This window comes from Halichoerus grypus, chromosome 2 (genome assembly GCF_964656455.1).
Source record: "Halichoerus grypus chromosome 2, mHalGry1.hap1.1, whole genome shotgun sequence".
Taxonomy (NCBI): Eukaryota; Metazoa; Chordata; class Mammalia; order Carnivora; family Phocidae; genus Halichoerus; species Halichoerus grypus.
The window spans coordinates 190,640,033-190,662,498 of NC_135713.1; the positions used below are offsets into that span (position 1 = coordinate 190,640,033).

Below are 22,466 nucleotides of genomic sequence, written 5' to 3' on the forward strand. Positions count from 1 at the left end.
TCTGGGTTTGGGCTAAAAATCTTTAAATTGCATTTAATAATTTAACAGTTGTACCTAAATTTCTAGCAAGGCTGTTTTTTTACGTGATGATTTGCTTGTTCTCATTTCTACCAAGCTGCCTGTTCGTATGTCCACTTGCCAAACATTTCATGAAGCAAGACCCACCCCTGCCAGGAGCTGTGAACTGATCCGCACTCCAGGAGCTCCTGTACTGGGGAAGAAAACAGTTCTTCAGTAAAGAAAGTGGTTAGTGCCACTGAGGAAAGGTTCAGATGCATTTTTTTAAAGGGACAAAGTGTTATGAGTCTGCAGAGGGGAGAACAGTCTCTTCTGCCTGGGGTGTATCTGGGATCCTCACAGGAAGATGTGGCCTTTGGACCCCACTTTGAAGGACAGGTCAAGTTTGGAAAGAAAGTTATGTTCCTTTGAATCCTCGGGATTATAGAATCTTTTATCTGAAAGAAGCCTCCGGAAGCATCTACCTCTCTACTTGGTTCTCAAGCCACCTGCCTGTAATTCATGGGAATGGAGGGTTCTCCTTAGGGGCTGCATTTTTACACAGACTTTGCTCCCACAGGTCAGGGTAAAATGGAATATCTGGATTTGGAGAGCTATCTGTTTATAGGCGGTTGTCTGCAATAAGGGACGTCCAAATCAGCCTGTCTTTTTTTTTTTTTTTAAGATTTTATTTATTTATTAGGGGCGCCTGGATGGCTCAGTCGGTTAAGCGTCTGCCTTTGGCTCAAGCCCTGATCCCAGGATCCTGGGATCGAGCCCCACGTCAGGCTCCCTGCTCAGTGGGGAGCCTGCTTCTCCCTCTCCTCCCCACTCATGCTCTTTGTCACTATTTCTGTCTCTCTCTCTCTCAAATAAATAAAGATTTGACAGAGAGAGCGCAGGCAGGCGCGAGCAAGCGCACAAACAGGGGGAGCGGCAGAAGGAGAGTTGGCATGGGGGTCTTGCAGTGGTGGCGAGAGACCAGGCTCAGCTCCGAACACAACACAGAAAGTGGGAATCTATAGCCCAGGAGCAGTGTGGGGTCAGTGGATGGAAAATTATTACGAGGAAGCAGGGAAGGTAAGGGGGGATTCTGGCTAAATCAACCTAACCTGATTCCTGCTGAAGGCAGTCGGGGAGATCAGACTTCACCTGCGGGACAGTGGGGGGTGAAGAACCCGATTAGATATTGAGGATGATCAGATATGGAGGTTGGGGGAATTCTGGCTAAAATGGGACAAAAGGAGACAAACATGGAAGTCCAAAAGTCGGGCCTAATTGAAAAAGAATGAAGTCTAGCGAAAGAGAGGCTCTGTCACCCGTGGGTTTGGAGACTGGCTTCCCTCTTCCAAGCCCAGTTGCACCTGCCCTCTGCTTTCCATTCTCCTTTTCAACTCCTCCCTCCTGCCTCTCAGGGCGGCTGCCCCAGCGCTCTGTGCACTGGGAACATTCCACTGGAAGGCCATCTAGTTCATGGGCTTTCAGACTAGGTTTCTCAGAACTCCACATTTCCACAAGGATGTCTTATGGTTTTAAAAATATGTACATTTCAGGGAGCCTGGGTGGCTCAGTCAGTTAAGCATCCGACTCTTGATTTCAGCTCAGGTCATAATCTCAGGGTTGTGGGATCGAGCCCTGTGCTGCTGAGTCTGCTTGAGAGTCTCTCTCCTTCTCATTCTGCCCCTCTCCCTGCTCATGCACATGCGCTCTCTAAAATAAAATCTTCACAAAATAGATAAAAATTTATTAAAATATGTACATTTCAATTATGTAAAAATATAATGAAGAAAAAAAGGAGGGAGGGAAACAAACTACAAGAGACTCTTTTTTTTCTTTTTTTTTTTAAAGATTTTTATTTATTTATTGAGAGAGAGAGAATGATAGAGAGAGAGCATGAGAGGGTGGAGGGTCAGAGGGAAAAGCAGACTCCCTGCTGAGCAGGGAGCCCCATGCGGGACTTGATCCTGGGACTCCAGGATCATGACCTGAGCCGAAGGCAGTCGCTTAACCAACTGAGCCACCCAGGCGCCCCTACAAGAGACTCTTAATGATAGAGAACAAACTGAGGGTTGATGGAGGGAGGTGGGTGGGGGATGGACTAGATGGGCGATGGGTATGAAGGAGAGCACTTGTTGTGATGAGCACTGGGTGTTGTATGTAAGTGAGGAATCCCTGAATTCTACTCCAGAAACCAATATTGCACTCTATGTTAACTAAATAAAATTTATTTTTTTAAAGATTTTGTTTGACAGAGAGAGCGCACACAAGGAGCAGGGAGCGGCAGAGGGAGCGAGAAGCAGACTCCCCGCTGAGCAAGACCCCGGGATCATGACCTGAGCCAAAGATAGACGCTTAGCTGAGCCACCCAGGCACCCCCTAAGTAAAAGTTAAATAAAAATAAATAAAAATATAAAAACACACATTAATTGAACGTGGCGTGTTTCCGCTTTTAATGAAATGGAGACCACCCATTCATTGTGTTGCCTCTAGGTTAACTCATTTTAGTGTAGACTTCCAAAACGGAATCTCTGTGCATTTGAACTTCTTATAAATGGGTCATCAATTCAGAAGGCCATGGCTCAGAGACTCTTTCTAAATATTAGGCTTGGGCATGCCACCCCCATAAAATTGTCTTTTTTTTTTTTTTTTTTTTGAGTCATCTCTACATCCTAGCATGGGGCTCAAACTCACGACCCAGAGATCAGGAGTTGCACACTCCCACTGAGCCAGCCAGGCCCCCCGCCCCGGTAAAATGACACAAGCAAGCACAGAACAATCCTCCTTAGCTTTGACACAATGCCATCACAACAGATGACAGAAATTAACAGGATATTAAGCAGATAAACTGCAACTGTTATTCATAAGTCTCATTTCAACATTCTGTGCTCATTAAAGCAGCCTGGACCTTTAAAATTAGAGTAGACAGAAATCACAGCACACCATACACTACGGAATGCTAGGTAGCTAGTAAAACGAATGGTGCTATAAGAAACAACTGTTTGTTAAGCACAAAAGCAAATGCAGAACATTTTCCATGGAGATCTCTATATACACAGACACATGTATGTGTACTTACGTATGCATGGGATTTTTCTTTTTTTTTTTTAAGATTCTATTTATTTGTCAGAGAGAGAGAGAGAGAGAGCACAAGGAGAGGGAGAACAGGCTCCCCCCTGAGCAGGGAGTGGGACTCGATCCCAAGACCCTGGGATCATGACCTGAGCTGAAGGCAGACGCTTCACCGACTGAGCCACCCAGGTGCCCCACAAAGAGGTTTTTTTCTGTCAGGGAGAAAAGGCACCCAACTCTCTTTTGAGTTTTTTATTCAGAGAAAAAAAGCCAATGCTTACCATAAGGGAGATAAAGGCTAATGGCGGAGTTTAAGGCATCTGGGGGCAGGGCTATGTTTTGGGGCTGCCCATTTGCAGGACCATTCAAACCCTAATCATCTTCATGTGAGGCCAGATTGAGACTGTCACCCCCAGTCTCCTACTCTCTTAGGAACATAGATCTACCTCCCTCATTTAGGATGGGCCTCTCTATTCAAGAATATTCCAGTCAATTATCCCTCAAAAAAGCTGCAGTTTTTTAGAAACTAAATAAATAAAAAGATTATTCCTATCACGGGAAATTTCTGGTACTGGCAAGATAAGTTTAATCAACATCTACTGCATAAATATAATCATCTAGGGACTGAGAATGAGTTCGGGAGGGTTAATTTTTATTTTATTTTATTTTATTTTTTATTTTTTTTTAAAGATTTTATTTATTTGACAGAGAGAGACACAGCGAGAGAGGGAACACAAGCAGGGGAGTGGGAGAGGGAGAAGCAGGCTTCCCGTGGAGCAGGGAGCCCGATGCGGGGCTCGATCCCAGGACTCTGGGATCATGACCTGAGCCGAAGGCAGACGCTTAACCAGCTGAGCCACCCAGGCGCCCGGGAGGGTTAATTTTTAGATGATACTTATTTTTGAAAGTTAGACAAAAGCAAACGTAAGCGCATCAGAGAAAATCAGCAGTGATAAGAAGGACAAAAAAGACCATTTCTATGTAATGTAAGACATTTATTTTGGTTACAGTTAGTGCTTTAACACTGATTGGTGATACAACAGACGTTAAACTTACTTTCCTTTAAAACCAATTTAATACCTTCCCCTTTTCTGTCCAGGAAACTCACGCTTTCACAATCAAATTACCCTGAAAGCTGACAGGAGATAAATTAAGCTTCCAACGGCTCTGCTCTCTCAGCCGGACAGGGCTTCTACTTCCAATCAGGATAAAGTCTTGACTTGGTAAGACCCACACTGTTGGCTCTTCAGTGGTTCTTGACACCGGTTTTATGACAGAAAATCTCCTGCGAGGAAAGCGCATATCTTCCTATTATAAGATCAGTGCTTATTTGGATTAAAACATTAGCATCTTAAAATTAACTTGTGACACAAAAAGGCACCAACATTCCCTTTCAAAAAGCATCCATCACCATGGGTGGAACACAGTGCCACCTGCTGGTCGTCATATTATTACATCCCCTGTAATTCCCAGGTGGCGGTAAATTCCAGGTGGGGATTCTGAGAATCCTACAGTGTCAGAGCCAAAGGGACCTTAGAGGCCTTCTAGATGAGTCCCCTGGTCTGACAGATGGTGGTTTCTGCTCTCCAGATAACTCAGAGTGGCAGAGAAACAGACCAGCCTGTGGAGAGTGTACTGCTTTTAGACTTGAGAAGAAAACCATTTGGTGCTCTAATTTGACCTAGGTGGGGGTCTGCTAGTCAAAGAAAGGGATCAGGTCAGGGGGGAGGGTAAGGGCACCCTGAGTTCCTATTCCATCACTTCCCAGGGGTAGAAAGCCATCCAGAAACAGCTTCCACTGGCCGTGGGCACGTGCTGGCTCTTACACAATAGAATTTTATTTTAACTCAAAAATTAGGAGCTAGATCTCATGAAGTAAAGATAGGGTTTCTGGGGCCAAAGACTACCAAGAAATCCTCAGTTATCAGCATAAAAGTAGCCCCCAAGTAAAGGCAGTAATTCTCCCAATGGCCTGTTCTCCCTCATGCCCCCACAAAAAGGCCTTCCAGAGGTCCTGGCTAACTAGCCTGAGTAGCTACGGCTGTCCTATGGAGTGACCACTTCCTGAGCGTGGGAGGGGGAGCCCTCGCCCCAGTCCCGGAGCCTCTTCCAGAAGTAGAGCGGAAAGCTCCAACTTAGGGATGCCCTACATGCGTCCTGAAGGAAGAGCCACACATTCTAACCGAATCGGGGACCCACACTTTTTGCTTCCTTTTCCTGGAGCGGGGATGGGTTTGTATCAACTCCCTCCCCCCCTCTTCCAGACCCCCCCCCCCCCCGCCGTGGCACCCCAGCTTGAATGGTTGAACTCCATCTACAAAACTGGCTCTTGCGCACATGGGCTGGGTCAAGGGCATATGCAGTGCACCTGGACACTCCCAGGGGGCTCCTTCCTTGGCGAGGAGCGTAGTATGGGACAAAGGATTCAGCTTCAGGGGGCAGCAAACCTGAAATCCGGCCTCAGCTCTTCCTTAGAGCCGGCACAGCCCGGGCGCCATGCCCTCCATCAGTCCGAACCCCAGTTCCTTTTTCTTAAAAGGTCACAATACATGAATAAGCTCTACCAACTTGATAGGGTTATTGGAAGGATCAAGTTAGATTAAGTGGGATGGTTCTCTGGAAACTGAGGTGAGGTGCACGGGTTAGAGGATGGCCATTTTACTGAGGTGGGTCTATGTGGGCAGTCCGGTATCTGGAAAAGGCAACAGATCCTGGTTTGTTCAGGGTGGCTGTGGTCACAGAGGAAAGGGACCGTCCAGGCCCCGCACTGCTGGCCCTGTGGCGGGAGAGGCCACGACACCCAGGAGCGAGGCCCTGTGGCACCCTGCTTCTCCTCGTCTAGCCGGACGCCCCTGGTCAACTCTGAAAAAGGCACATTCCCCACCTTGACAGGTTAGCACTGCCTGAATTTCCATTTACCACTGAATTTTAAAGACTCGACTAAAGTCCTTGGTTTTTCACTTCTGCTAAGACTCCTTTTGCAAATCCTTGCAAGTGATCCTACCATGAATTCAGGTTTCTGGGAGCTTGATACACCTGCCAGAACAATACCCTGCATATATCTGGGGCTCAAAAAAAAAAATGTTTAATTCAGCCAACTGTTCTAGACCTCTTGTGCTAGGAGCTGGGGGGGATGGCTGAGGACCACCTCCCTGCTGTTGGGGAACCTGAAGGCGACAGGAATGCATCACTTTCCATGGCAACAATCACTTGAAGTCCTAACAAGACTGTGTTCAAAACAAAACTCCTAAATTCTGACGAATGTGCACACACGTGTGAGCGTGAGTGCTAGCGCATTCTGACGTCATCCTTAAATTAGTCCTAAAAAAAGGTGGTTCCGGTTGGTATGTTTGCTCTACCGCCAGTAAAGTCTCCATTTGGAGGCTCTGCCGTGTTTCATTTCGGCCTGGCTGAGTCATTTTTGCTCTTAGGGCTCCAGGATCTTTCTTGGCACCACAGAGCCCTAAGAACTACCTAAAAGTGGGTGGGGTGAGAGCCCGCTCCTCCATCCTCTGGCTGTGTTTCTGAGACACACACCCCCCTACACACCCACACACCCACCCTGTAATCGGCCAACCTCCTCCTTCTGTCCTTGGAATAGCAACCAAGACAAAAAGCAGTTAGCATGAGTGGCCTGAGCTTGCCAACGCTGTAATTCAGGACAAAACCTTTGTAATTCTTCAAATGGTGGGGTTTTTAAATAGGCTGGAACTTCAACACCCTGTTTTCTAAAATAAAATAAAATAAAATAAAATAAAATAAAATAAAATAAAGTAAAAATAAAAACAAAATAGAATAGAATAAAACCATGCCCAAAGGCATCGCTCTTCTAACAATCCAAGTGACTGAGAGCAGTCCAAGGGAAATATTCCAAAGCAGCGGATTCTGAATGCAAGGCCTCCAAAGATTCGCATTTTAGAAACTATGGACTTATAGGAGTCCTCCAGGGGAATGTCTGCCCACCTGATGGCCTCTTTGTTTGGGTATCTTTAATCCTACTGAAATACTTAAAATGCAGTCTCTTCATGGGAATTTCCACCCACTAACTGCCGGCCACGGGGCCAGCTTCAGACCTCACAACGTGCCTCTGCCTATGAACAAGGTGTGGGCAGGTGGGGAGGAGCCGGGGGACACAGGCATGGTGGGGAGAGAGAGGCCTGCGTTTGCATAGTTCCCTTACAGGGCTCGAGGTGCTGAGGTCCCCACTCAGGAGAGGACCCAGGGGTGGGTGCCAGGGAGCGGGGGAGGGAGGCAGGGGGCAACGGAGGTCAGGAGGGGCCCCTGGGGGCATCTCGAGCCTTATACTCCCACAGACCTCCTGCCTTGGGCCATCCAGGAGAAACATGCACGTCACAGGCCTTCCCCCTCTGCGCCTCCACCTCAGAGAGAGGGCATCATAAACTGTAGGCACAGGACACACCAGGGAGCGACAATGCCTTCCTTAGCAAGCTTCTTTATATGCTCCCCAGGGGGAAAGTGGCCCAGGGCTGTGTTGGGACAGACTTGTGGGCAAGTGCCTGGTGATGCTGGGAGCAGGGTACACTGTGTTTCCTAAACATGGTGGCTTGGGGCACCTGGACCAGGGCCTCCCCTCCCTGCCTCTAGAGAAGAGGCAGCAGGAGTGCCCTAGAGTTTCAACTTCCCCTCCTTGACTAGTTTGTCATTGAGCTGGCAGAGTTGGGCCAGGAAACCATCGTTGGGGCCGATCTCACGGTTCTGCCTCACGATGCTCAGGGCAGACTTGACATCCATCTTCTGACGCATCATGAGGTAGGCGATAACGAGGGTTGGGGAGCGGCTGTAACCTTCCCGGCAGTGGACGAGGACCCGGCCTGAAAAAGAAACAGGGGCACGCGAGCTGGAGCTGGGGCCGTCCGCACACAGCCCGACTCGAGTCAGAACTCTTCCGGGGCAGCGCCAATGAAAAATACAACAAGACGCCCTTGTGTCCCCACCCGCATGGAAAAAGATGGAAAACACAGAGCATCAGTGAGGATGTGGAGAAGCAGGACTTCTCTCTCCGGCTGGGCAGGGCGGGGCTGTCACTCTGGCCGACGGTGGGGCCGTACGTACTCAAGTGGAACGCATGCGAGCCCTACGGCCCAGCGGGGAGGTGCACGCGTGTCCCCAAAAGACACGTGCCAGAATATCCAGAGGGCAGCGCTGTTCATAACGGCCCCCACTGGCAGCTCCCAAAGGCCCATCAATAGCAGGACAGATAAATAACAAGAAGGAGGGGTGCCTGGGCCACCCAGGCACCCCTGAATTTGATATTTCCATCAAAAGCAAAACATACGGGGCCACTGGGTGGCCCAGTCGGTGAAGTTTCTGCCTTCGGCTCAGGTCATGATCTCAGGGTCCTGGGATCAAGTCCTGCTCAGCAGGGAGTCTCTGTTTCTCCCTCTGCTCCTACCCCCACTCACGCTCTCTCTCTCTCTCCCTCCCTCTCTATCAAATAATAAAATAAAATCTTAAAAAAACAACAACATAGAAATGACCCAAATGTCCACCAGCAGGTGAACGGACAAACTGGGACACACCCGCAAGATGGAAAACTCGTCAGCATTAAACAGGAAAGAACTACGGCCACGTGCAGCCACACGGATGGAACTCACAGCAATTATACCGAGAGGGGCCAGGCCAAGAAAGCGAACCCGCCGCGTAATTCCATGTATACAAAAGTCTACAAAACGTACACTCATGTCTGGTGACAGAAAGCAGAGCCGTGGTTGCTTAGGAAAGGAAGGCGGAGGGGACGGAGGGGAGAGGTCACAGAGGCGCCTTAGGAAACGCCAGGGCTGGGGGGGGACGGGCGGGCCCACTATTGCGCTTGCGGTGATGGTCTCACAGGTGTGGACCTATGTCAAAATGTTAAAGTGCAGGCTTTTTTTTTTTTTTTTTAAGATTTTATTTATTTATTTGACAGAGAGACACAGCGAGAGAGGGAACACAAGCAGGGGAGTGGGAGAGGGAGAAGCAGGCTTCTTGCCGAGCAGGGAGCCCGATGTGGGGCTCGATCCCAGGACCCTGGGATCATGACCTGAGCCGAAGGCAGACGCTCAACGACTGAGCCACCCAGGCGCCCCAAATTGTAGGCTTTAAATACTTGTGATTTGTTGAATGTCAATTATACCTCAACAAAGCAGTTTAGGAAAATAAAAGGAACATGCATGTCAAATACAAACACAGGGACAGAAAAATCAAAACACACAAACAAAAACACCCTCTCACGCCCCTCCCCCATGGCCCACTAGGCCTGACGCAATCCGGCCCCCCCTTCTGAAGTCATCTCCTCCTCTCTGTCTCTACAGACAGCGGGCCTCTCAGCCTGCAAACCTCTTTCCCCAGGTGTCTGCTCCCCGACGCACCCTCTCTAAAGCCACAACCCCCCCGACTCCCAGCCCTTCCCCCCCCCGCATTAGCGCCCCCCCCCCCCCCCCCCCCCGCCACACAGGCCGGAAATCTTTTTTCACTTGTTTGCTGTCTACTTCGCCTGAAAAGGGGAAGCTCCACAGGGCAGGGGCATCTGACTGTTTTGCTCCCCGCTGCATCCCCAGCATTTGGTGAAAGAAAGCATCAGCAAGTCCCAGCACATTGCATTTCCACTGGGCGGCGGGGGGGGGCCCTGGGACCCACAAGCCTTGGCTTCTCTCGACCATCACCCCTCCCACCACAGAGCCTTAGTTCAGGTCCTCATCACCCTCACCTCCACCCCCTCCACACCTTCAAACAGAGCTCTCGCTTTACCCTCACCACCACCAATCCACACTGCCCCCAGAAGCCGGAAGGGGCTTTCTAAAATTCAAATACAACCTGTCACCCTTTGCAGGACTTCTAGTCTCCAAGGTATGGCTTACAAGGCCAAGTGCCCACAGCCCTGATACCTTCCCATGCTTTTCCACACCCCTGTCCTCTGCACGTGTCATTCCCTCTACCTGGAACATAGTCTCTCTCTTGGCCACCTGGCAAACTCCTACTCATCCCTTAAAACCCCAGTTCAAGTATTTCCTTTGTCAGCATAGGGATTTAGAACCAAAATCTTTGGGGCGCCTGGGTGGCTCAGTTGGTTGAGCGTCTGACTCTTGATTTCGGTTCATGTCACAGTCTGAGGGTCATGAGACTGAGTCCTGCGCCGAACCTCCCCCCTCCCCCCTCCCCAAGGGGCACATGTGCACACACACTCTTTCTCTCAAATAAATAAATAAATACATCTTTTTTTGAGAGAGAGAAAGAGCACGTGCGTGTGTGAGCCAGGGACGGGGGCTAGGAGGTGGGGGGGCAGAGGGCTAGGGAGAGGGGAAGCAGACTCCCTGCTGAGCGCAGAGCCAGAGGCAAGGTTCGATCTCAGGAACCTGAGCTCATGACCTGAGCCAAAACCAAGAGTGGGACTCTCAACTGAATGAGCCACCCTGGCGCGCCGAAAAATAAATCTTAAAAAAAAAAAAAGAACCAAAACCTTTGAAGTCATATGAATGTGGGTTTAACTTTTAACTTGCTGGTTGCGATGGTTACATGTGTCAACTCGGCTTGTCTACCATGCCCAGTTGCTTGGGCAAACACTGGTCTAGAAGGTATTTCCTGGATGTAATTAACCCAACTATCAGCTGACCTTCAGTAAAGGAGACTGCCCTTAATCATGTGGATGGGCCTCACCCAATCAGTTAAAGATCTTAAGAGCAAAAAGTGAGGTTCGCTGAAAAAGAAAAACTTCTGCCTCAAGGCTGTAATAAAGAAGCCTGGCCCCGAATTTCCAGCCTGCCACTCTGCCCTACAGATTTCGGATTTGCCAGATCCTACAATCATGTGAGCCCATTCCTTAAAATAAAAATACCTATTTATTCTATTGGTTCTGTTTTGCCGGCCAGTACACTGCTTATGAACTCTGTGACCCACCTAACCCCCCACACCTCGATTTCCTCATCCGTGTTAATACTACCCATTGCACAGTGTTGTTAGGGGATTGAAGGAAGCATCATATAAGGCCCTTAGGCTAATGCCTGGCATATGCAAGCACTCAGTAATGAACTCCTAGCCAGCAACAGGAGTCGTCTGGTGGCGCCCAGAACCTTCCACGACAGCGGCCTGGGCTCTGTACCACTGTTGGCCACGCATAGATCTACCCTCCTCCACCAGACTGCGTGTGCCTTACGGGCAAGGGCTGTGGGGTATTGATTTCTGGAGGCCCTACAACCTCTTGTACGCACTTGGTGCTCAATAAGTATTTGCTGACTAGCCAAGTGAATGATTACCCACCAATGCCTCCAACCTGCCATTATTTTGAAGGAAATCTGCTAGCCCAGAAACAAACAGAGTCTCTTCTGTTCCCATCACCCTACCCCCAAAACAGGACTCTATTCTCCCCGTGTCTCCCAAGCAGGAAGGGGGAGTCCGCCACTCTCCTGCCCATTCCCTCTCTAGCCAGTATACCAAAGGATGCGCAGTGGGGCTCTCCCTGCCCAGGCCCTGGCAAGGGGACCCTCTGCAGAGCCGCCACCTCACCACCTGGTAGATACTCAGCAGCCCAGGACTCACAGAGCCGACGGGGAAGGAGAAGGTCTGACCCCCATCCCTCCAGGCCCCACCCAGATAACACCTCCTCCATATAAGCCTCCTTGATCCAGCCAGGAAGTGACTGCTTCCTCCTCTGAGCACTCCTGGCTCATCCCACTTCTCCAAAGTGAGGGGCGCCTGGCTCCCCCGAGCCCTGCACCCTGCGGGAGGCCGGTGGCTTTCTGTTCACTCACTCAGCCAGTCAATCCTAGAGGCATTTACACTTGGCATGAGAGCCCACGGAATTCATTTTTGTCACTCACTCGGTAATTATTTGCAGTGTGTGTGCTATGTGCCCAATGCTACATCGCGTGCTGGGGAGACAGACAGGGACAGAGTGGACCCAGCCTGAGGGCAGGCTTCATTGAACACAGAACACTATGCCCGGTGCTAAGGCACAAGGTGGAGTTTGCCAGAAGACAAGGGAGGGAGAGGCACAGAGAACTTTCCAGACTGACAACTTAGCCCACGCCACCTCCTGCTAAGGCAGGAGGTCACAAGAATTCAAGGTCTGTTCCTAGTGGTAGGGGAAGGGGAAACAAAGTCAGAAAGCTCTAAGTTCCCCGAGTGGATGACCAATCCATATACAAGAAGAGCAAAATCCATCCCCTTAACTGGGCCGCTCATTCCCATCCACACAGGAATTCAGTACAGCCGGAACGGAGGGGGTGACATACACGAGACCGTGAAGGACCAGGAAGGGGCTGACAGGAGAGCCTGCAGATTTCCCGGGTGATAAAACTTCCCTCCTAAGCCCCAGACATGAGATAACCAGCGTCTAGTCCACACTGGTCACTGGACATCATTCCAGGGGGAGGCTGCTGGGCACAAGAAGCAGAGACAGGCCGGAAGCAGGGGGACAAGGCCGACTGCACCTTCACGGGGCTCACCTCCCCTGAGAAGGCTGTGGGTCGGGGAGGAAGAGGCTGGGGGACGCAGCCTGAAGGTAAAGGCAGACACTGAGAGGAACAAGCTAAAAGCAGAAAGGGCAGGTGGCCCGGCCCGCTCAACTGATGTCTGCCCTCTGCCTTCTAGGGCTTCCCCCCTCAGCAGTTCTCCTTCAGTCTTAGATTTGTGCTGCAGGAAGCATTTAGAAAGTGGCTGGAAGATGTGCCCTGTGGGCTGTAGCTCGCTGAGCACCAGCCTAAGCCAGTCATGGCTGCCCCATTCCCCTGGCCGGGCACTCATGTAAGCCAACTCCAGCCAGTGAGATGTGAGGGGAACCCCACTGAGGGGTTTCTCAGGACCCTTCTACTTGCTCTTTATTTTTATTTATTTACTTATTTTTAATATTTTATGTATTTATTTGAGAGAGAGAGAGCCTGAGCCGGGCAGAGGAGCAGAGGGGGAGGGAGAAGCAGACCCCCTCTGCTGAGCAGGGAGCCCGACACGGGGCTCGATCCCAGGACCCTGGGATCAAGACCTGAGCTGAAGGCAAGATGCTTAACCGACTGAGCCACCCAGGTGCCCTTCTACTTGCTCTTTAAATAAAGGAAGAAACACGAGGAAGAGATGGCTGCCAGGTCTTTTGCTGTACTTCGTCCTGCCAGGGTGTGGTGACTGAGTCTGCCACCGCCATCTTGCGACCACTAGGGGAGAGCCCGGAAGGTGGCAGGGGGGAAGATGCCGCCACTGAGCTGCTGAATCAACCAGCCCCAGAGCTCCAACACCTCAGCACTTCTTATCACGGAAGATAAATCGTTATTGCTGAACCTATTTGAATTGGGGGCATGGCGGGGAGTGGCTAGAAATGAACTCCCAAAGTCCACTCAAACACCAGGACCCCGGAGGCTGCCACTGGGAGAAAGGTTTGTACATCTTGTGTAACGTGGGGCCTCTTGACAGGTGCCAAGAGGAAGCCGGCTGTGGGCCTGTTTTCTAGAAAAAAAGTCTAGTCAAAGCTGCCTTGCCTTGTTCCCTGGACCGCAGGTGCCTTACCATTCTTTTGGGCCAAGGCCTGGTCGATGAAGTCTGCAGCCCTTTCAAAGAAGGCGCTGAGGTTGAACTCCTGCGTGTCGTTGGCCTTGATGCCCAGGTAGGTGATACCGGAGTCCTTGTAGAAGTTGGCATTGGTGTTGACGTGCATGAAGGACCTGCCCTCAGCAGCATTCAGCACATGGGTGATGCCTAGTTTCTGCAGCTTGGGGATGTCTTGTGCCACAGACCTGGACAGGAGACAGCAACAGGGGATGATTAACTCACCAACTGGCAGCCCCGGGGGGAGGAAGATGGAGAAGATTCTAAGTCTCCTGGCAAAGCTAGGAACTGTCCACGCTCAGTCCCTGCCGGCTTCCCCTCATCTTATGACCCACCTCCCTCCCTCCAGGCATATCTAATTACCGGCAGCTTCCCCAAATAGCTGGGGCGTTTCATGCCCATGTTGTTCCCTCTCTCTGGATGCCCTTCTCGAGCTTCTCCATGGACACACACCCTCTCATTTTTCACCACCCTCTGCACTATGTCCCGATCGCCCCTCCATCCCATCTGGCGTCAGGCTCCCCTATCCTGTGGTGGTGGTACAACCCAGTGGCTCAAAATGGGCTCTAGGGCCAGACTGCCTGGGTCTGAATCCAACCCCCAGACTTACCAGCCAGGTGACCTTGAGCAAGCCACTAACCTTTTGGTGACTCAGTTTCCCTGTCAGTCAAATGGGGCTGATACCCCCTGGGCTGGCTGTGTTAAATGAGCGGTCCTCTAGACAGAGCGTGACACTGTGGTCCGTGCTCTTCTAATGCCTGATTGTGCTTATTTGTTCTGAGCTCCTGGAGGGAGGAACCCGGTCTGCCTGCCCAGCACCAGCTACAGCACGTGGCACGTAGTAGGTGCTGAGTGACTATGTAGTGAATCAGTGAAAAAGAAGGACATCAGCGCATCCGAGGCAGCCTCCTTCCTTGGGTCATAAAGTACGGCAGCCCCTCCAGTCCCCCGGAGGGACCTTTCCGCCACAGAGCACTAGCCACGTCTCTGAAGCCCTCCTGGGTGAGTAAGCACTTGGGGACCGAGTGGCGCCAACAGAACTCTGGGGGTTATAAAACATTTGATCTGAATAGTCAAAGGGCTCCTTTATTTCATCTCCCAACAACATCCCAATTCAAACAGCAGTTTATACTTTACAAAACGCTTTCTCCGACTCGATGGCGTCTGCCTGTCACAGCAGCCTGTGAGGAAGCAAGGCCTGGGCTTGAGCTCCGGCCCCACAGGACGGCGGGAGGATGAGCCGTGGGTCGCACGGGCGGCTGGCGGCTGAGCTGGGAGGACGCCTGACACCAGCCCTGCTCTGTCCCCCCCCCACTCTGCCTGTCACGTCCACATCAACTGCATATCCTGAGTTCTAGAAAATGAGGCTCACACAGGCTCCTCTCTGCCTGTGAGCCCTGATTTGGTTCAGGGGGCTCCCAATGGGCAGGGAGCACTTGTTGGCTCCCTGCTGAGTGCCCCCCCCCAACACACCCCTGGCCAGGTCAAAGCCAGATTCATTAATTAGGCAGGGGATGTGTTTTTCTACAGTGGCCTTCAGCATTGGCCACTCTGGCTGCCACCAGACATTCACAACCTCGGTTTCCACCCAGGAAGTAGGGGCAGCTGATTGTGCCAAACTGTCCGAGAGCACAGGGTCCCTGAGGGTGCCACGGCTACTTGCTGCTTGGGTGTCTGGACAGGGCGCTATCCTCAGAGCTCTGCAATTCCCTGAGCCCTTTGGCTGAGGCTCTGGGACTGTTGCAGCTGTCCCTGCTCACGACGCTGCACATGGCTGTAAAGCAGTGGTTGATTAAAAAAACAACTCTGAAGGTGAGCTCCCATTCACCTCCCTTGTGGATTACAAATTCAACATTCAATAAAGTTACCATTGCCATTACTATCACCATGAATGTGCACTGTAAGTGCCCGACACAGAGTAGGTGCTCAATATGGTGAATGAAGGGATGGAGTGGATGAGACCTGTCCCCCATGAAAGTGGGACCTGCCTTATGGACCCCTGTTAGCCCCGCGAGGACCCCCGTTTTTGTGGCAGCCCTCAGCAGGGTAAGCAGCAGGTTCTAGTACAGGACAGGGGATACAGACATGAACGAGACATTGACCCTGTCCTCACAGTCCCTCAACCACCCTGGGCCACCATTTCCTCCTGGATAAAAGGAGAGAAGGAAGTTAGTTCTGGGTTTCCAACACGCAGACCCTGGCCCATAGAGCGTAGGGCGTCGGTAAATCAAACCCTATCTGGAAGGCAGGAGAAGGAGCGAGGGAACCCCAGCCCAGCTCTCCGGATCCCTCATTTGGAGTATTTGGATTCCTTGATCTAGCCTACCCAGCCAGGAAAGTTCCACGCCCGATTTGTGACGTCAGCCAGTTGCCATGGCAGCGAAGGCAGACATTCCGCGGTGACCTCACTGCAGAACCAGGCAGCTGTCACATGACGCGCGGGCTGGAGACCGGCCGGGTGACAGAGGGCCACCTGTTAAGTGATCACGGTGGCCCGACCCCGCCCAAAGCCGAGCCCCTAGCGGGCGACGGCTTCGGGCCGGACGCCGCGCTGGCCAGCGTCCCAGGATCCGGGCCCCCCGCGAGGGGGAGGACCGCACGGGGCCGGGGCGGGGTCTAGCCCTTCCGCTCCCCGCGCGGGGGCGGCCGGCGACTCCAGCCCCTGCCCGGTCCCCGCGGTGCTCCCGCAGGGCGACCACGCCCCGCACCGCCCACCCCCACCCCCCCCGCACGCCCGCGACGCCCCCACCCCTGCTTTCGGGTGGGCGGGGCGCCCCAGCGGCGACTCACGCGTTGCCCACGTAGATCCTGGGGGTGACCTCGTTGCAGGGCTGGCTCGGCAGGCTGTAGCAGCCGCTGCCGTCCGACAGCAGGTCGTTGAGATCCTGCACCGAGAGCTCGAACGGGCCGGACATGGCGGCTGCCGGGCCCTGCACGCCGGGGCAGCAGCCTGCGCGGGGAGAGCCGCCGGGTCAGCTGGGCGGGGGCTCCCGAGCCGGGACCCGCCCCCCCGAGCCGGGACCCGCCCCGTCCCGCCCCGGAGGCGGGCCCGCCGGGCGCGGGAAAAGGCGGAGCGCGGACGGTAGGCGCGCTCCGCTCCCCGCAGGCAGGCGCGGCGCCGGGGGCTGCGCGGACGCTCTGGGGGGCCCCGGGCCTGTTGCCCGCCCCCCCCCCGGCGGAGATGGCGCCACCCGGGAGTTTCAGGGGTCCTCGGCCCACCCCCAGCTGAGGCCTTTCCTGCATCATTATAAATGGGGAAGTGCAGTAACTTCATTGGATTAAACGCAGAGCGCAATAAATGTTCCCACTGAACGGGGTACACACAGGTGTCGCTTAGTTTTTGCAGGATTACCGGGATACCCGATTCCGCTTGTGAGCTGATCTGCCTGCTGCGGACCAGCGGCATTGACATCACCCGGGAGCTGGTCAGAAATGAGAAATCTCCGCCCCAGCCCAGCCCCGCTGAATGAGAATGTGCATTTTACAGCCCCCCCCTCCCCGGGGATCCTTAGAAAGGTTAAAGTTTGGGAAGCCCAACTCTGAGGCACATTTCTTCCAACATTTACTGGGAGTCTGCACTGGGCTTCAAAGCTTGGACTCTGTGCAACCAGGCTTGGCATTCTGGCCCTGGCAAATCCACCTCTCTGAGGCTGCTTGCTGGGGGGAAAACATGGGGATACTAGGACCTAACTCCTAGGGTTGTTTGAAAGATTAAATGTGACACTCAAGGAAAGCGCCCGGCGAGCACTCAGTAGGTGTTCTCCCTCTACATCACCCACTAGGTGCTACTACACCTGTCCGAGCGTGGAGATGAATCAGGCTCCTTTGCAGCCCTTCCAGGAGCAGCTGCTAGCCCACCATGAGCCTCATCAGTGTTGGCAGCCCCTCATTTGCTGAAATCCCACTAAAAGCAGAAAACAATCTCTGTCCTCCTGCCGATGGCAGATTCCCACCCCACCCCCACTCCTCCAAAAAGCGAATGTCCCAGGAATTTAGGAAACCCCCCCATCCTGAGCCCGGCCCAGCCACTAACTTGGTTCCTGAGCAGCAGAACAGGCTATTGCTTTGGACTTCAGGTTCTTCATCTGCAAAATGAAGACACTGGATGAGATTCTCATTAAGGTCATCTTTCACCTCCCCCCAAAAGCTTGTGGTCTCACACCTCCAGAAGATCTACTGTGGTGGAGACCCCTTAGCTTATAGCTGAAGGTGTGTAACCAAGGCTGGATTTCTCCATCCCAACCCCCCACCTCCCACCCGGTGCCTTCCCACCCCTCCCAGCACACCACACCTTTTCCCCCTGGTGTTGGTGGCATCCGCATGCCAGGCAGGTGGGAAAGATTCTGAGTCTTGCCCCTCATCTTGATTTGGACCTGTGTTAGCTTTCAAACAGAAGCCCAGGGACAGCCAAGTATGCTCTGCCGCTCCTCTTCCTTCCCCAAGACCTGTCACTGATGTCATAACGGGGTAACTATGACAACCTGTCATGGGGACCTCTAAGTACCTCACAGAGGAGCCTGGGTGCCTCATTTCTGAAGTGAGACTAGGAAGAGAAGATGAACAATTCCCTGGATTATCTAGCCTACCCTGTAATTGTTTCTAATCACAGACAGAGCACAACCTTCAGAAAGAAACTGGACTTTGGCCACTATATATTTCACAAGAATAGAATACAAATAGGTATGTGGGCAGTTGGGGCGGGACACTGCGATTAGGAGTTCTGGAAGGGTCCACACCTTAGAGATAGTGACAGTAAACCAGACCAGTACATGGCTTTGTGATGATATGGCCTTCTCTGCTGGGTTGGGTCAAGAGGACGTTGGCATCAGTGACAAAACTTATCAATGGATGGAAATGCTCACTTAAACTCTTTAAAGCCAGAGTAAGCTAGAGAGAGAGTAGGACTCCAGCTCCCAACAGGCTAGTTGTACTGGGAAAGGATGGGAGAGAATCTTTCATTGGATGCAAAGGACATTTATCTCTGTTTTATTAGTTGTTCTGGTCCTCACATTCTGTTATTTGTGCTGAAAACTCTTCAAAGATGTCAGTTTGGGAAATTAAACTAACCTAAAATTCCTGAACCAGAGTAAGGTCAGAACTCAAAATCGTCATGTTTATTAGTCGGGGCAGTTAGTTGTCTGGAACGTGAGCAGGTTTTCCGAGGTAAGAGGACCCCTGTGTAGTAACGTGGCTCTCTTTTATCCTCTAGTGAAGCCTACTGTCGATACCAAACCACCAGTGACGCACACACATCACATTTTAAAACTGAGCAAACTACAGGTATTTGTTCTTGCCATCTGTGGATGTACTTTATTGATTTTTATCGATGTCCTGAAGAGGCCCAGTTTCCCAGACTTATAAATACCCTCCTCACCCAGAGATTTGTTAAGATTCCCTGTCCTTTGCACACCACCCATCCCTACGCTCTCCTCCCAGGCTCCACTGCGGCCCTCAATTTGCCCCTTTCCCACCGTCCCAGAGGAGGGTGATGAGGAGCCTTTGGGTGTTGGACGATGTGACCATGGTGGGGATGCGGTTTCTTACCAGGGTGAACAAAAGCGAATCGACAAAATCGAATATGAAAACAAGCAACTGTGTCAGAAAATCGCAAATGCCCATCGTGGCCCTGCCAAGGTGGATTGCTGGAATGAATATTTTTCCAAGAGGTAGTGTTCTCTCTCCTCTCTTCATGTTTGGGAAGTCAAAATTGACTTTCCCCTTGTTGGATTTTAGTGCGAGGTTCTCCTGAGCAGGGGGTGTACTCGAGAGAAGGTATCTTGATGGTAGCCAGAGACCAGGTTAAGGAGAATGAAAACTATCCAAAACGGGGACCTTTTTCTAGTGGTAAAGAGCTAACTTTTATTGCACCTAAGAGAATTTTTGGAGTTCTATTCAGAGTTTGTCACAAGAAAACATTGCACGCTTTTGTAAAATGGTGACTGTAGCTGGGACTTTGACACAGCATTCTTAAGAATCGGTTCCTCAAATATTTCCTGAGGAACTACTATGTGCTAAGTGCTATGAATACAAAGATGAAATGAGATATATATGTTTCCTAGCCTCGAAAAACTCAAGACCTGTTAGGGGAGACTTTTCTGTAAATAATAATGCAGTGTAGACAGGGCTACAAAAGAAGTGTATGCAAGGGAAAGAATTTGGTCGATTGTGTGTGTGTGTGTGTGTGTGTAGGAGGGCGTGTCAAGGTGCCTTTCCTATATCCTGTGTATCTGAAACCATTGAAAGGTGAGATGAGGTGAAGCAAAACTCGTCACCAGCCTTTTGTGATGTGTCCATAGGCAAGACCTTCCCCCGTCATATAAACCAGACATTCTCAGTCCTGGTTTCACATAATTATTGCTGGGGTGCTTTTACAAAATGCCAATGCCCAAGGTGCACCCAGACCAATAAAGTAGAATCTTCTAGTGGACATCAGGGTTGAGAACCACTGATAGAAACCTGCCAATGTTGTGCACGGACCCCAGAGCGTAGTCTAGTTCAACAGGTGTAGCGGGGGGGGTGTCTCAGGGCTCAGCAGGAAAGTCTGTTCCCTGCACTTAGGCAGCCTGGTTTATGACATCACGACTTCATCCAAGAGGGGAATTTTATTCTCCAGCCATCTCAGGATTTTGTGTTTTTCAGCTTAAACAGAGAAACAAGGAACCGGGAACTAGTGAGAATCACCGTGGAAAACCAGGGCATTCTGAAGAGGCTTGGTGATCGCAAACCCCACTATGACCGCAGGTTGTCCGAGATGGACTGGCAGGCATGTGGCTACTCTGAGCTCCTCCCTTGCACCCAGTTCGTCTGTGTTCAGAGTAGAGTCAGTCTCAGAAGAGACCCCCTAAGCGGCTGAGGGAGAGATCATGCAAAATGCAGCAACTGGTAAAAGAGAAAGCACCCAGAGCAAACAAAGCTAACGACAGGAGCGAACCATCCAGGAGCTAATCCATTTGCTCCTTGGATAGCAAAGCCACCATGCGTCAGTTTCAGAAACTATCTGGTAGCATCTTCCCTCAAGCTTTAATTCATTTAAAAAAAAAAATACTGAAGGTACAAGCAAAAAGGAGGAAGGGTACACGATTTCCTTCATTTAGGAACAACCCTTCAAGAAGGAAAAAAAGAAAAAAAGCCTTCTGCGATCTTTTTAAAAAAAAAACCCTCCCTGGCTTTGGTCTGTAAGCCTTTCCTAAGCCAGCCTTAGGAGCTAGACCTTCTACTTTAGTATCAGCCCCATGGCATTGACATAAATCTTTCTGATTTTTCCCTTCAAGAATTCAAGGCGCTATATCAAAAATACAACAAGATATCTTCTCTCCCAAGATGAATAGGTATGTCTTAACACGGCTGCTTCTTACTGGGAAATACAGTGATCATGGTTGATAGCAAAGCCCTAAGAACTACACAGATGGAGCACAAGGGACCCAGTTAAAGGGATGGATTTTTGCCCATCTGTACTATAAGGGAACTTAGAGCTCTCTGTTTCCTCTCTCCAAACGAGGAGGAAATGGCTGCTGGCTTTTGTCATCAGCTTTGAGTCTTTACGTGAGTCTAAGGGGAAGTGATTTGTTGCAGTAAAATGTAAACAGGAGGTCTCAAGGGGCTTTCTTGTTGTGCCAAGGTTACTTTACTCTGTCACTATTCAAGTACGGTTGTGTTGGCATTTTGTATTATTTCACATTATTAGGAATGACTAAGTTGTGTGTGTGTGTTTTGCCCCTGGGGAGAAGGATAAATGGACACTCAGGCTTTCCAAAGAATAGTTCTGTATAATTGATGTTTCTCCATTTCTCTCCCTCTCCTCTCCCTGAATACAAGGTTACTCACCATGGAAAAGATACAAGAGAAAGCCCTAGGATTTCTTAGCTGCTTAGAATTTCAAGACACTCCTAAGTGGCTGAATGCTTAATCTTAGGATGCTACAATAAAGCTTGGAACATAAAATGAGTAAGTTACATTGAAAGTACCCAAAGGCTTTAAGTCCCATCCCAAAATGGGGACAGAGTGGGGCATGAAGAAGGGAGAATGCAATAAGCATTTTTATTTGGGATTATGAAAAGAAGTTTCTCTGAGAGAGTAAGAGAGAGGAACGCCTTTTTAAAACATAACACCGTTGCCACCATCCTAGAGGGGAGGAAGGTGGGGTTAAGATGACTCAGCCCCAAGTACAGCTCTGTCAAAATGGAAAACAGAAGCACGTGGTAGGATTAAGGTCCAGACAACACAGAGAACAAATGCCATTAGTCTCTCTGTGAATACAGCGCATTGGAAAAGAATGCTTCATTGAAGTTTCCGCGTACTCTGTTCATTTATAGGGAACAGCATCAGTGAAATTGTCAAACGTATCTCAAAACATATGGCAAGACAACGCTGCATGACTGCCATGACCGGTCGTGCTGGGTTTGAGCCTTTTTAAGCTTTTTATATTGAAAGAGAGTAGAGCTTAAGTGTTCTCATCACAAATAAATAAACTTTTTATTTTAAAATAATTAGATTCACAGGAAGTTGCAAATAAATGTATGCGGGGGGGGGGGGGCTCCTCCACCCGTCACCGAGCTTCCCCCAAAGTTAGCATCTTGTGTAACTGTAATACGATATCAAACCAGGAGGCTGACGTTGGTACAATCCAAAGAGCGTATACAAATTTCACCAGTTATACGTGCACTTGTGTGTGTGTGTGTGTGTGTGTGTGTGTGTGTGTGTGTGTGTGTGTAGCTCTATGTAATGTTATTAGATGTGTAGCTTTGGGTAACTACAGTCACATTCAAGATACATAGTTGACTATACCATCATCAAAAGACTCCATGGTACCACCCCTTTTAGTGACAGCCCCCCTCTTCCTCCCATTCCTAACTGCCCCCCACCCCCAGCAGTCA

The 22,466-nt window shown here is 50.7% G+C and overlaps 2 protein-coding genes across 3 annotated transcripts; one reads left to right on the forward strand and one right to left on the reverse strand.

The window, feature by feature from the left end:
- Positions 1 to 4,040: 4,040 nt before the first annotated feature.
- DUSP3 (dual specificity phosphatase 3) lies at positions 4,041 to 16,587 on the reverse strand. The gene is made up of 3 exons (XM_036071301.2): positions 16,384 to 16,587; positions 13,555 to 13,781; positions 4,041 to 7,898 (listed from the first exon to the last, which is right to left on the reverse strand). Exons 1-3 carry the CDS (start codon positions 16,506 to 16,508, stop codon positions 7,693 to 7,695), a joined length of 558 nt encoding a protein of 185 aa, XP_035927194.1. The 5' UTR covers positions 16,509 to 16,587; the 3' UTR covers positions 4,041 to 7,692.
- Positions 16,588 to 18,149: 1,562 nt separating this feature from the next.
- Positions 18,150 to 21,515, forward strand: CFAP97D1 (CFAP97 domain containing 1). Of its 2 annotated transcripts, none has more exons than XM_036071303.2 (5): positions 18,150 to 18,273; positions 18,803 to 18,873; positions 19,141 to 19,259; positions 20,865 to 20,921; positions 21,409 to 21,515. In XM_036071303.2, the coding sequence occupies exons 1-5, from the start codon at positions 18,150 to 18,152 to the stop codon at positions 21,497 to 21,499; spliced, it is 462 nt and encodes a 153-aa protein (XP_035927196.1). In that variant the 3' UTR covers positions 21,500 to 21,515. The 2 variants fall into 2 exon arrangements, with proteins under 2 accessions (XP_035927196.1, XP_035927195.1); XM_036071302.2 differs by lacking the exon at positions 21,409 to 21,515 and adding an exon at positions 20,233 to 20,356.
- The last annotated feature ends 951 nt before the right edge of the window (positions 21,516 to 22,466 follow it).